General features: G+C 36.8%; 1 protein-coding gene across 2 annotated transcripts in view; it reads left to right on the top strand.

Moving 5' to 3' along the window:
• Positions 1 to 14,864, top strand: part of MEMO1 (mediator of cell motility 1) — a 137,456-nt gene that overhangs the window by 65,770 nt on the left and 56,822 nt on the right. For both annotated transcript variants that reach the window (XM_007450962.1, XM_007450963.1), the window contains exon 2: positions 8,685 to 8,766. In XM_007450962.1, the coding sequence (XP_007451024.1) occupies positions 8,685 to 8,766 (82 nt within the window). The remainder of the gene's footprint in view (positions 1 to 8,684; positions 8,767 to 14,864) is intronic.

Below are 14,864 nucleotides of genomic sequence, written 5' to 3' on the forward strand. Positions count from 1 at the left end.
GTCCCATTTGTTTACTTTTGTTTTTATTTCCATTACTCAAGGAGGTGGATCAAAAAAGATCTTGCTGTGATTTATGTCAAAGAGGGTTCTTCCTATGTTTTCCTCTAAGAGTTTTATACTGTCTGGTCTTACATTTAGGTCTCTAATCCATTTTGAGTTTATTTTTGTATATGGTGTTAGGGAATGTTCTAATTTCATTCTTTTATAGGTAGCTGTCCAGTTTTCTTAGCACCAGTTATTGAAGCGACTGTCTTTTCTCCATTGTATATTCTTGCCTCCTTTGTCATAGATTAGTTGACCATAGGTGCGTGGGTTTATCTCTTGGCTTTCTGTCTTGTTCCATTGATCAATATTTCTGTTGTTGTGCCAGTACCATATTGTCTTGATTACTGTAGCTTTGTAGTATCGTCTGAAGTCAGGGAGTCTCATTCTTCCAGCTCCGTTTTTTTCCCTCAAGACTGCTTTGGCTATTTGGGATCTTTGGTGTCTCCATACAAACCTCAAGATTTTTTGTTCTAGTTTTGTAAAAAATGCTATTGATAATTTGATAGGGATTGCGTTGAATCTGTAGATTGCTTTGGGTAGTATAGTCTTTTTCATAATATTCATCCTTCCAATCCAAGAACATGGTATATCTCTCCTTCTGTTTGTGTCATCTTTGATTTCTTTCACCAGTGTCTTACAGTTTTCTGAGTACAGGTCTTTTACCTCCTTAGGTAGGTTTATTCCTTTGTATTTTATTATTTTTGTTGCAATTGTGAATAAGATTGTTTCTCCTTAATTTCTTTCTGATATTTTGTTGTTAGTGCATAGGAATGCAAGAGATTTCTGTGCATTAATTTTGTATCCTGCAACTTTACCAAATTCATTGATTAGCTCTAGTAGTTTTCTGGTGGCATCTTTTGGATTATCTATGTATAGTATCAAGGCATCTGCAAACAGTGACAATTTTACTTCTTTTCTGATTTGGGTTCCTTTTATTTCTTTTTCTTCTCTGACTGCCGTGGCCAGGATTCCCAAAACTATGTTGAATAATAGTGGTGAGAGTGGACATCCTTGTCTTCCTGATCTTGGAGGAAATGCTTTCACTTTTTCACCATTAGAATGATGTTTGCTGTGGGTTTGTTGTATATGGCCTTTATTATGTTGAGGTAGGTTCCCCTGTGCCCACTTTCTGGAGAGTTTTTATCATAAGTGGGTGTGGAATTTTGTCAAAAGCTTTTTCTGCATCTATTCAGATGATCATTTGGTTTTTATTCTTCAATTTGTTAATATGGTGTATCACATTGATTGATTTGCATATATTGAAGAATTGTTGCATCCCTGGGATAAATCCCACTTGATCATGGTGTATGATCCTTTTAATCATACACCATGGTGTTGTTGGATTCTGTTTGCTAATACTTTGTTCAGGATTTTTGCATCTATCTTCATCGGTGATATTGGTCTGTAATTATCTTTCTTTGTATCATCTTTGTCTGGTTTTGGTATCAGGATGATGGTGGCCTCGTAGAATGAGATTCGGAGTGTTCCATTCTCTGTGATATTTTGGAAGAGTTTGAGAAGGATGGGCATTAACTCTTCTCTAAACGTTTGATAGAATTCACCTGTGAAGCCATCTGGTCCTGGACTTTTGTTTCTTGGAAAATTTTTCTTTTTTTTTCATAACCACGATGATGCCTTTATTACTGCTTGGAAGATTTTTAATCACAGTTTCAATTTCATTACTTGTGATTGGTCTATTTCTTCCTGGTTCAGTCTTAGAAGGTTATACCTTTCCAAGAATTTTTCCATTTCTTCCAAGTTGTTCATTTTATTGCCATACATTTGCTTGTAGTAGTCTCTTCGGATGCTTTGTACTTCTGCATTGTCTGTTTTAACTTCTCGTTTTTCATTTCTAATTTTATTGATTTGAGTCCTCTCTCTCTTTTTCTTGATGAGTCTGGCTAAAGGTTTATCAATTTTGTTTATCTTCTCAAAGAACCAGGCTTTAGCTTTATTATCTTTGCTACTGCTTTGTTTCTATTTCATTTATTTTTGCTCTGATCTTTATGTTTTCTTTCCTTCTACTAACTTTGGGTTTTGTTTGTTCTTCTTTCTCTAGTTCCTTTAGGTGTAAGGTTAGATTGTTTATTTGAGATTTTTCTTGTTTCTTGAGGTAGGATTGTATTGCTATAAACTTCCCTCTTCGAACTGCTTATGCTGCATCCCATAGGTTTTGGATTGTCATGTTTTTGCTGTCATTTGTCTCTAGGTATTTTTTGATCTTCTCCTTGATTTCTTTAGTGATCTCTTGGTTATTTAGTAACATTTTGTTTAGCCTCCATGTGTTTGTCTTTTTTCAATTTTTTCCCCTGTAATTTATTTCTAATCTCAGAGCATTGTGGTCGGAAAAGATGCTTGATATGATTTCAGTTTTCTTAAATTTTCCAAACCTTTATTTATGACCCAAGATGTGATCTGTCCTGTAGAATGTTTTGTGTGCACTTGAGAAGAAAGTGTCATCTGCTGGTTTTGGATGGAATGTCCTATAAATATCAATTAAATCTATCTGGTCTGTTGTGTCATTTAAAGCTTGTGTTTCCTTATTAATTTTCTGTCTGGATGATCTGTCCACTGGATAAGTGAGGTCTTAAAGTTCCCCACTATTATTGTGTTACTGTCTATTTCCTCTTTTATAGCTGTTAGCAGTTGCCCTATGTATTGAGGTGCTCCTGTGTTGGGTGAATATATATTTATAACATATCTTTTTCTTGGATTGATCCATTGATCATTATGTTATGTCCTTCCTTGTCTCTTGTTACATTCTTTAAAGTTTATTTTATCTGATATGAGTATTGCTTCTCCAGCTTTCTTTTGATTTCCATTTGCATGGAGTATCTTTCGCCATCCCCTCACTTTCAGTCTGTATGTGTCCATAGGTCTGAAGTGGGTCTCTTGTAGACAGCATATATATGGGTCTTGTTTTTGTATCCATTCAGCCAGCCTGTGTCTTTTGGTTGGAGCATTTAATCCATTCACAGTTAAGGTAATTATTGATATGTATGTTCCTATGACCATTTTCTTAATTGTTTTGGCTTTGTTTTTGTGGGTCCTTTTCTTTTGTGTTTTCTACTTAGAGAAGTTCCTTTAGCATTTGTTGTAGCTTTAGAGCTGGTTTGGTGGTGCTGAATTCTTTTAGCTTTTGCTTGTCTGTAAAGCTTTTGATTTCTCTGTCGAAACTGAATGAGATCCTTGCTGGGTAGAGTAATCTTGGTCATAGGTTCTTCCCTATCATCACTTTAAATATATCATGCCACTCCCTTCTGGCTTGTAGAGTTTCTGCTGAGAAATCAGCTGTTAACGTTATGGGAGTTCCCTTGTATGTTATTTCTCATTTTTCCCTTGTTGCTTTCAATAATTTTTCTTTGTCTTTAATTTTCGTCAGTTTGATTACTATGTTTCTTGGCGTTTCTCCTTGGGTTTATCCTGCCTGGAACTCTCTGCGCTTCCTGGACATGGCTGGCTATTTCCTTTCCCATGTTAGGGAAGTTTTCGACTATAATCTCTTCAATATTTTCTCGGGTCCTTTCTTTCTCTTCTCCTTCTGGGACTCCTATAATGTGAATATTGTTGAGTTTCATGTTGTCCCAGAGGTCTCTTAGGCTGTCTTCATTTCTTTTCATACTTTTTTCTTTATTCTGTTCCTTGGCAGTGATTTCCACCATTCTGTTTTCCAGGTCACTTATCTGTTCTTCTGCCTCAGTTATTCTGCTGTTGATTCCTTCTAGTGTATTTTTCATCTCAGTTATTGTATTGTTCTTCTCTGTTTGTTTGTTCTTTAATTCTTCTAGGTGTTTGTTTTTGAATTCTTCTAGCTCTTTCTTAAACATTTCTTGCATCTTCTTGATCTTTCCCTCCATTCTTTTCCAAGGTCCTGGATCATGTTCACTATCATTATTCTGAATTCTGTTTCTGGAAGGTTGCCTGTCTCCACTTTAATTAGTTGTTTTTCTGGGGTTTTATCTTGTTCTTCATCTGGTACATAGCCCTCTGCCTTTTCATCTTGTCTATCTTTCTGTGAATGTGGTTTTCGTTCCACAGGCTGCAGGATTGTAGTTCTTCTTCTCTACTTTCCTCTTTTTAAGGAACCTACTTCATGTTAGAAAGTATGGAATTTCCTAGAGGACAGTAATTATTCTTTACTATCTCTTGATTGACAAAATAGATGATTTAAAAAAGGTAAAATAAATTTCATTACCACTGTTAAATGAATATGTATTTCTTAATCTGTAATTGATACATCTTACATTTATCTAGAGATTTTTTTTATCTTTAGGTAAAACTTGTTAGGCGTATAGTTTTGTGGAGTCTTTGAGGTCCAAGTCCCTTTTTTGGTTGGCCACTGTTGATCTAGACTTGCTATTGGAGTGTGGACTATAGGCCCGCAAACGTTGCTGTTACTTGCAGAGCATATTAGAAATGAAGGATCTCAGGCCCACTCCAGACCTACAGAATCATAATTAGTATTTTAATGAGATCCTCAGGTGGTTCCATTGTACATTTTTTGAGAACAGTTTATAGAACACCTGATTTTTTTCAGAGTCAGGAGGCTGTTGAATTTATTTTTCTCTCTGAAGAGAAATAGGAGGAGCAGACTAAAGAGAGTTAAAAATCAATTTGGCTTACTTAATTACCGTATTTTAGAATGGTTCTGTTAATTAGTTGCATACGAATTCCTGAAAATGTGTGTGTGTGTTTAGTATCTTTGTGGTTTTGTCACTATGCAAATAAACTTTTTTGTGAAATATTGTTTGATTTAATTGGGACTCAAACAGAAGTGTACTGACTTGCCTACAGCACATTTTTTTATTGTCTGTTTCTTAAGGAAATACCTTAGCATTGATCCTTTGGGAACCTACTTTTACTGTTTATCCAAAGGTGTACGTGCCCATTTATTCCTCTCAGGGCAAGGTCACACAACCATGAAGTAGTTTTGCTAGGATTTTTCCTTTTGATTCATTTTTTCCATTCATCAGTGTGCCTTCAAATTCAGTGATATTTGAGAAAGAAAGCACACATTCTACATCACCTTCATGTATTAAGGGTACCATATTGCCAAGTATCAGCTTCTGTGGAAGAATGCAAATTTATTTTTTATTTGACACTTTACAGATCAACAGTTAAGCAGCCATTTGTAATAAATAGATACACTCAGTTATCTTACTTAAAAATAATTGAGAAACTTGGAGTTTGCCTTTTACCTTAGGATCCTTATGAAGAAACTGGTTCTTTTACAGGACTGTTAAGAAAGCTTGGTTTAGTGCTTAAAACCAGTGAAGTTGGTAGCAGTAGGGTTGCTGAATTGGGAGATATTGTTTTCTTTGTTTTATTTCGTTTTAAATTTGTTTTGTAAACTTCCTGTGACATGGAAATACTTATTTTAAGTTAACATGAAATTTATTAGGAAGCTAAAATTTTAATTTACTTTGAAATTAGGAGCCATTTTTCCTTGAATTAGTAATGAAGTTATTTAATATAAGTTTTTTGGTAACTGTTCTTAAATCTAAGTTTTGAAAATAAAGTACATCATTTGATTGCTGAATCAGACCTTTTTTGTACTTTGGCAGTTTATAGATGGGCTAGCCATTTATAAACTTGACTTGTTTATGTATATAGTCCTAAACACAGAATTTCCAAATCTGTAAATGCTTCATCTCAATGGATATTTGGTAAGTACAAATTAGAAGAAACAAAGGGGTATGATTTCATACCCATCAAATTGGCAAAAATGAAAAATTCTGACAGTATCAGATGTTGGTAAGGATGTAGGGAATTCTACCAGTCCCCTTACTGATTTACCCAAGTTCTCACCACCAAATTTCCCACCAACCTTCCTCCCCTCCTCTACCATCCCAAACCATTGGCAAACACTAATATGTTCTCCATTCTAAAATTTTGAGCCATTGCTGATGTTGGAGAAATATAATTTAAACCAAAACCTCCTGCCATCTCAGAAAACTTCTCTTCAAAGGTAGAAGAGAAAGAAAATTTTATTTTTGACTAAGCATTAAGCTACAATATAATGCACATCACCGGCTATCTGCTAACAGATTGCAAAGATGTGAAGAGTGCTCATCCTTTTATTTAGCTAAGCAGATAAAACCCATTATATGCATATTCTCAAGATAAATTATGAGTTGTGTTCAAATAAGAGGACTTGATAGAAACATTTGTCACACATAGTTCATCCTAAATTCACTTGGTAATTGAGGTGACCATATGGATTAGCTAATTGCTTTATCCAAAGGAAAACTAAACTTACATATTTTTATGACAGGAGGTAATTTTGCAACTTGGGGCTAGGTGGCCCTCTGAAGTTAGTTCCTATCCCACAGAAACTGGCAGAAAGGGCACTATCTCCCTCGATTATCACATTTCAAAGAGATGGCTTTTGGGTCCTTGAGAAAGATGGTCCTGAGTTGCTGATTAGAGGCTTATTTAGCTTTTTTTTTAATTTAAATTTTTAGAAAGTTTTTATTTTTAATAAATGTATTTATTTATTTATGGCTGCGTTGGGTCCTTGTTGCATCATGTGGGCTTTCTCCAGTTGCGGTGAGCGGGGGCCACTCATCATTGTGGTGCACGGATTTCTCACTGCGGTGGCTTCTCTTGTTGTGGAGCACTGGCTCTAGGCACGTGGGCGTCAGCAGTTGTGGCTCACAGGCTCAGTAGTTGTGACTCGTGGGCTCTAGAGCACAGGCTCAGTAGTTGTGGCGCACGGGCTTAGTTGCTCCGTGGCATGTGGGATCTTCCCAGACCCGGGCTTGAACCTGTGTCCCCTGCATTGGCAGGCAGATTCTTAACCACTGCGCCACCAGGAAAGTCCCTTTAATTTTAATTTTAGTTTTTATTTTATTTTTAAAACAATTTTTGGGACTTCCCTGGTGCGTGGGCTTCTCATTGCGGTGGCTTTTCTTGTTGCAGAGCACGGGCTCTAGGCACGTGGGCTCAGTAGTCGTGACTCATGGGCTCTAGAGCGCGGGCTCAGTAGTTGTGGCACACAGGCTTAGTTGCTCCGTGGCATATGGGATCTTCCCGGACCAAGGATTGAACCCGTGTCCCCTGCACTGGCAGGCAGATTCTTAACCACTGGACCACCAGGGAAGTCCAGTATTTTATTTCTTAATAAAAGAAGATCTTAAGTAAATAAGATAGAATGTTAAGGTTTAATTTATTTGGGCAGTCAATCCATGAGTGTTTGTTATATTATTATCTAGGTTCTTTTGTAATGTTTGAATTTTTTTTTATTAAAAGTTTAAAAAGAGAGAGCCAGAGAAAAAGGGGGCAGTAGTAGGGGGGAAATCAATTTGCTAGTATTGCATATTTGCATGGTGATGATAATGATCTAGTAAAAAGGGAAAAGTTAGTACAGGAGACAAGGACAATTGTAAGAGCAGAGTCCTTGAGTATGAAAAACAAAGTGAGATCCAGTGCAGAAGTAATTTGTTTGGCTTTTGATAGGAGCAAGGACAGTTTGTTGAAACAGGAGGGAAAGCAGAATAAATGGTGGGAAGAGGAAGTAGTTCTCTTCTGAATTTAGGGTGACTAACATTCAGGTTTGCCTGAGACTGAGAGGTTTCCCAGGATGCAAGACTTCCAGTGCTAAAACTGGCAAAGTCTTGAGCAACCAGGATGGTTGGTTATTCTGCTTGTTTTTCCTTAACGAAATGAAAAGTTTGATCATCTGTTGGGAATGGGAATGGGAAGGGGATGATGGTTTAAGGTAAAAAGAGAAGCTATATGAAGTAACTCTCTTAAAAATAGGTGAGCAAATTCACTAGGTTGTCGTGGTATGATTTCTGAGCTTTGTTTGCTAAGGATCTGCTGTAATTTATGAGTATAATTTCAAAGTTCATATGGTTGTGTTTCTTTACAGTCTCATTCAGCTGTTCAGATGGAGGTGCTTTGTTAAGTGGAAGGTTGGTTTTAACTGTGATTTGACTACACTGGAGAAAGAGAGGAGCAAAGGAGGGAGGCCACAGGCAAGGGAGTAGTTATAGTGATGGATCCTCAAATCTCAGGATGGGTATAAAAAGTGAAGAAGAGAGGATGAAGGACAGTTGGAAAAGTGACTCCAACAGATTTCTAGATGTGAACTGGAATGATAGGAAGTGAAGAGAGTGGGATGCTTGAAATTGAGATTTTTGAGGTGGTGTAGTTACACTGGTTATTGATATGGTGATGGGAATAGGGTGCTGGAGTGGATGGCAGGAAAGATCATTGAGTGTGGTAATGATCACTCCATGGATGTGATTTTAGTGATTAAGGCAGGTTTTGGTACTCTAAAATATATTCAGTTATTTTCTTTTCATATACTATAGTTTTCTCTTTCTTGTTTCATTTTGTTTGATCATTGCCTCAAATTGTAGATTGTATTGTTGTTCTTGAATGAAGATGGTTGTAAATAAATAAGTGGATGGATAAAAGCAAATTTTGTTGAATCAGTGCTTGTCTTTATCATATGGCTTGCTACTAGAAATTTGTAGTTGGTTAAGTTTCAAACATTAACATCCAAAATGATGATCCACTGCCCATTAAGCTATTTTAGTTCCAAATAGGTTCAGTGAGGACTTTGTGTCATGTATGGTTATTAGTACTGTATTGCTTTGCTCACTCCTGTTTCTCTCTTTCTCTTTTTATAGGACCGCAACTGAATGCACAGCTAGAAGGTTGGCTTTCACAAGTACAGTCCACAAAAAGACCTGCTAGAGCCATTATTGCACCGTAAGTTTTAAGGGTCTTTACCCAGAATCTTTCATATGTTAATTATTAATAAAGAATGAGTATCTACGGATTGAATTAAAAATTAAATGCTGTCTTGAACTGAAGAAGTTATATTCACTAAATTTCATGATTCCTGTGGCTTTCACTTTAACTCAAGGATAAAGGAATTGGCTACTTTATTTTCTCAGATGCAGAAATATCAAAATTTACTTTTGGTAATAAAACTGACTTTTAAAACAGAGAATTGTTTATATTAGATAAACTTGGTGATTTCAGTAGTATTTGGTACAAATGAATAAGTTCTGTTTTAAACATTGAAAAGATCTACTTTAATCACATAATTTTAAACTTATAATAAAAAATGGATTAAACATAGTATGGTGCAGTATGGAGTAGCAGCCAGATTTATAGGGGAGGGGTAGATTTTTTTTTTAATGAAGAAAATCTGTGACCATTTTGTCTATGTTAGAGGGCTTTTTGAGAACTACAGGCTAGCAAACATATAGTTAACTATGTGTGTATGATGTGAATTTAGTTAATTTTGATTTGGTAAATGTTGGAGTTTGTACTATTTCTGTCACAGCAGCATCTTTTATGTGACTTCTGTTGAGTTCAGGTTGGTACCTTGATAAATAGTAAAAATAATAGCAACCACTTATTAAATAATATGAGAATTAAATGAGTAAATACACATAAAAAGCTTACATTAATGTTTGGCACATAATAAGTATTCCATAAATGTTATGTATTTTTTGTGCCACACTTTTTGTTAAATACTCCATTTGTATGATCTTAACTTCATCTCGTTTAAAAGATTCAGGAAGCTGACTATATTACTTACCAACTGTGACATATAAGTTATTTAACCTCTTGTGCCTTTGTCTCCTTGGTAAAATTGGAATAATAATATTACTTTTTCCAAAGATTAAATGAGCTAATCTTTATAAAACTTTTAGCATAATGACTTGCTATTACTTATTTTGTTATTCAGCAAATATCTACCAGGCTAAATGCCAGATACTCTTCTTTGTGCTGCTCTTTGAATAAAACAAAATCACTACTCTCGTAGTGCTTGCCTTTTAGTATTTGGGGAAGACAGACAGTAAATAAATAATTATATTCTGTGTCAGGTGCTGATGGGTGCTAAGAAAAATAAAGCAGATAAGAAGACTGAGAGTGACAGTATGGCTAGGGAGTTGCTAGTTTAGATAGGATAGTAAGAAAAGGCCTTCCTCATAAGGTAACAGTTGAGTCTAAATGATGTGAGAGAGAAGTTATGCAGATGCCCAGGGAAAAAGGGTTTCAGGTTGAGGACAAAGCAAGGACAAAGGCTCTGGGGCAGGATATGCTTAATGTGTTTGAGGAAAAGCAAGGCCAGTGTAGCTGGAGTGGCGTGTGTGTGTGTGGAGAAGACTAGTGGATGAGGTAGGCTGCGGGGGCTAGATTGTAGGGAGGCTTTGTAGGAGAACATAAAAACTTTGGTTTTTGCTTCTTATTTTTTTTTTTTTTGCGGTGAGCGGGCCTCTTACTGTTGTGGCCTCTCCCGCTGTGGAGCACAGGCTCTGGATGCGCAGGCTCGGCAGCCATGGCTCATGGGCCCAGCCTCTCCGCGGCATGTGGGTTCTTCCTGGGCTGGGGCATGAACCCGTGTCCCCTGCATTGGCAGGCGGACTCTCAACCACTGCGCCACCAGGGAAGCCCTACTTTTTTTTTTTTTTTTAAAAGGTAGAAAAGCAACAACAAATATTTTCTTGTTATATAGGCACAAAAGTGTCTTTGTAAGAATGAGCTTATATAGTAATTAGACAACTTAAAAGTTTAAGATTTCTACTTTTATTTCAAATCAAAAACATACTTTTAAAATTTTATAAATTCTAGCTCTCTGGGACCACCTTTTCTTAGATTTTGCCTTCATAGGAATAAATCATATGAGGGCAACCTTAAAAAAACAAACTCAGAACCTAGATAGCACACTTTTGAAAATGCTTAAACAGTTTGCTTATTTTTATATGGATGTAGATTAAATAGAATAATGTCATTTATTGTTGACATTATTAAAAGATTAAATATTGACCCATAAACCAACTGTTGATCAATTTTAATGAATTCTAATCTATATAACATAACCAGGCACATTTGGGAGAGGGATTCAAAAGAATTTAATTTGACTAAAAAATATCCTTTGGTTGCATTTGGAACTATCTTACTTATATTGAGGCACAGGAGACAGTATGTGACCCTGGGATATATATTGAAATGATCTCATGAACTAGGAGTTCCAGAAGCCTTCTTACCATGACTGCCAGTTACCTTGATGCCAAAATTGTTGTTTATCTTGCAGTATTCAGCAATAACTCAGCAGCCCTTAGAATGGAGCTGTACAGGTATACATCACTTAAGAAACATCTTATTGAATATAAAAATATAAGCAGATAATTGTGGAAGGGGCTTAATTTACATGATGAAATTATTTTTTACTGTCAAGCACAGACAATGAATATTGAAGGCCATACATTTAAAGCAGAATTTGATTTCTTAGTAGTTAACCAAGAAGGAATAGTATGGAATAAAGGATACTTTCACTTTTCGTTTTGTACCTTTTATTACAGTTTGACTTTTTTTACTGTGTACATTATACCTTTAGTATAAAAACCTGTTTGAAAAATTTAAAAACTAAGAAACATTTATATAGAAGACCAGGTTGTATATAGTGAAACATACCTGTAGAGCTCTACCAGTACATGTCATGAGACAATGAATCTTCATAAATTATCTAGTTAATTTAAGTTACTGGAGATTTGCAGTCCTTGTTAATATTAACAGTCTTCTAAACAGTCTCATAGTGCGTTCTTTGTTGTGTTGTGTGCTTGTTTGGCTTTGTTTTGGTTTTGTCTCATTTCCTTTCACATAGTGAAAGCAGATGTGCCCTGTGTGAATGATAGGCCAGAAGAGAGGCTCCTTACATTAGCATAGAGTTCGAGCTAAATCTGGTAGAAACCATCAAGACTTTCCCAGTCTTGTTAATAGTAAGAAGGACTGGTAGGTTATTCATGGCAATATCTCAAATCATATATACTCTAGCAGTAAAAAAAAAAAACCTCGATATGCAACATTGTGGTTAGTTTATTCTTACTTGACTTTTTAGCTCATAATATTGTTTGCTTAATGTTTGTGAGATTCCATTTGTAAAAATAAAATATTCTAAATAATGACTGTTTTACCTGAATATTTCTTGGATATAATCATTTACTGATTTTTTTTATCGAAGCAGGAATCTTTAGGGCCATTGAGCAGTGCCTGGGAAAGAAAAGAATAAAAGGCTAGGTGCAGCAAAATAAAACTGAGATGCAGGTTGCTACTTCTGTAAACTGTTTGGGGCCAGTTGTCATTCAGGTTGGTCCTGTACATTTACAGGTGTTTTAAAATTTAGTTTCTAGGTTTGTAGATCATATCTTAACTTAGGGTTGCAAACTTTGCTTATTGCTGGAGGAGATCTCATTTCATCTGGTCCAATCTTCTCATTTCATCTAGAGCAGTCTTTTATTTTGCATTTTTCCTGCTATTCAGTAGAATTAGGACTGTGGAAATCTGACTTTGTTGAATTTAAGTAAGTGTTTATTATTCCCTATATTCACTTTGATGAAAAGCCTCTCATAGAATGTTTAGTAGACTCTTGGCATTCATAGTTGATATAAGTGAAAGTCCATGTGATGTAATGATTAGTAATTTTCCTGAGGTAGGAATTTAAATTATACCACACTGCAAGGTTGCTGTATGGGAAACTGTCACTTAACTAGTGAATGATTGTGGACAGTGTGACCTTGCATCCTCATTTAATTGCAGCTCTCAGAGGGGCAGAGAAATTCTGGTAGGTTAGGAGCTGAAGTTGTTGATGCAAAGGATCTGCTGTGTAGGTGTAAAGGGAGAAGCAAAAGTACTCTATGTTAAAAGAAATATCAGTTTTTAGAGGTATGGTTTTAGCCTAATGACAAATTATAGATATAATAATATATATATATAATATATATAATAATAGTATAATTTTGTATTTGTTTTCATGAGAAGTTATGTTTAGAATCAGAGTTACCTGTAACACCTAGCAGGGATGACTTTGTATTAAAGGTTTTAAGAACTCTGAAAAGACTGACTTGGACACACTTTCATGATGCATATTCAAATATCTGTAGAGCTCAAATTTGCATTGCTTTTCTGGCTGTTATGCAGAACGACTAAAGAAAAAAACGTAGCCATTCCCTTAGCGAAGCCTCCTTTATTGTGAGTGATTCCTTACTGGAACCTGTTGCCACATACATGTAGAGTTATAGATTCTGTTAGCAAGAGAAGGGTGTAGGAACAGGATTAATGATGAGAGTTGATGATTATTACTATGGCTTTATTCATTACCATATATCTGGGCCAGCATAAAAGAAAGTATTACAAATTCTCTTCTTTGACTGTGACCTTGATCCTTTCATGAAGTAGAGTGAGTTCCTCACTATGGGGGATAAATGAGTATGGGGTATACTTAATGATCAAAACATAGATACACTGCAGTGTATTCTCTATCTAAGTTAAGAATCTCCCTGTCCTTGGGAGATGGGTTCAAGATGGTGGGGTAGAAGGATGTGCGCTCACTCTCTTGCAAGAGCACAGGAATCACAACTAACTGCTGAACAGTCATCGACAGGAAGATACTGGAACTCACCAAAAAAGATACCCCACATCCAAAGACAAAAGGAGAAGCTGCAGTGAGACTGTAGGAGGGGCGCAATCACAATAAAATCAAATCCCATAACTGCTGGGTGGGTGACTCACAAACTGGAGAACACTTATACCACAGAAGTCCACCCACTGGAGTGAAGGTTCTGACCCCCAGGTCAGGCTTCCTAACCTGGGGGTCTGGCAACAGGAGGAGGAATTCACAGAGACTCAGACTTTGAAGGCTAGTGGGATTTGATTGCAGGACTTTGACAGGACTGGGGGAAGCAGAGACTCCACTCTTGGAGGGCACACACAAAATAGTGTGCGTATCAGGACCTAGGGGGAAGGAGCAGTGACCCCATAGGAGACTGAACTAGACCTACCTGCTAGTGTTGGAGGGTTTCCTGAAGAGGCAGGGGGGAGCTGTGGCTCACCGCGGGGACAAGGACATTGTCAGCAGAAGTTCTGGGAAGTACTCCTTGGTGTGAGGCCTCCCAGAGTCCACCATTAGCCCCACCAAGAGCCTGTTGGCTCCAGTGCTGGGTTGCCTCAGGCCAAACAACCAACAGGGAGGAAACTCAGCCCCACCCATCAGCAGACAAGCAGACAAGCATTAAAGTTTTACTGAGCTCTGCCTACCAGAGCAACACCCAGCTCTACCCACCACCAGTCCCTCCCATCAGGAAGCTTGCACAAGCTGCTTAGATAGCCTTATCCAAGAGCAGACAGCAGAAGCAAGAAGAACTGTAATCCTGCAGCCTGTGGAATGAAAACCACATTCACAGAAAGATAGACAAAATGAAAAGGCAGAGGACTATGTACCAGATGAAGAAACAAGATAAAACTCCAGAAGAACAACTAACTGAAGTGGAGATAGGCAACCTTACAGAAAAAGAATTCAGAATAATGATAGTGAAGATGATCCAGGACTTTGGAAAAAGAATGGAGGCAAAGGTCGAGAAGATGTAAGAAATGTTTAACAAAGACCTAGAAGATTTAAACAGAGGTGAACAATATAATAACTGAAATGAAAAATATACTAGAAGGAATCAATAGCAGAATAACTGAGGCAGAAGAATGGATAAGTGACCTGGAAGACAGAATGGTGGAAATCACTGCCACAGGACAGAATAAAGAAAAAAGAATGAAAAGCAATGAAGAAAGCCTAAGGGACCTCTGGGACATTAAACACACCAACATTCGCATTATAGGGGTCCCAGGAGAAGAAGAGAGAAAGGACCTGAGAAAATATTTGAAGAGATTATAGTCGAAAACTTTCCTAACATGGGAAAGGAAATAGCCACCCATGTCCAGGAAGCACAGAGAGTTCCAGGCGGGATAAACCCAAGGAGAAACACGCTGAGACACATAGTAATCAAATTGACAAAAATTAAAGA

This window comes from Lipotes vexillifer, unplaced genomic scaffold (assembly GCF_000442215.2).
Source record: "Lipotes vexillifer unplaced genomic scaffold, Lipotes_vexillifer_v1.1 scaffold776, whole genome shotgun sequence".
Lineage (NCBI taxonomy): Eukaryota > Metazoa > Chordata > Mammalia > Artiodactyla > Lipotidae > Lipotes > Lipotes vexillifer.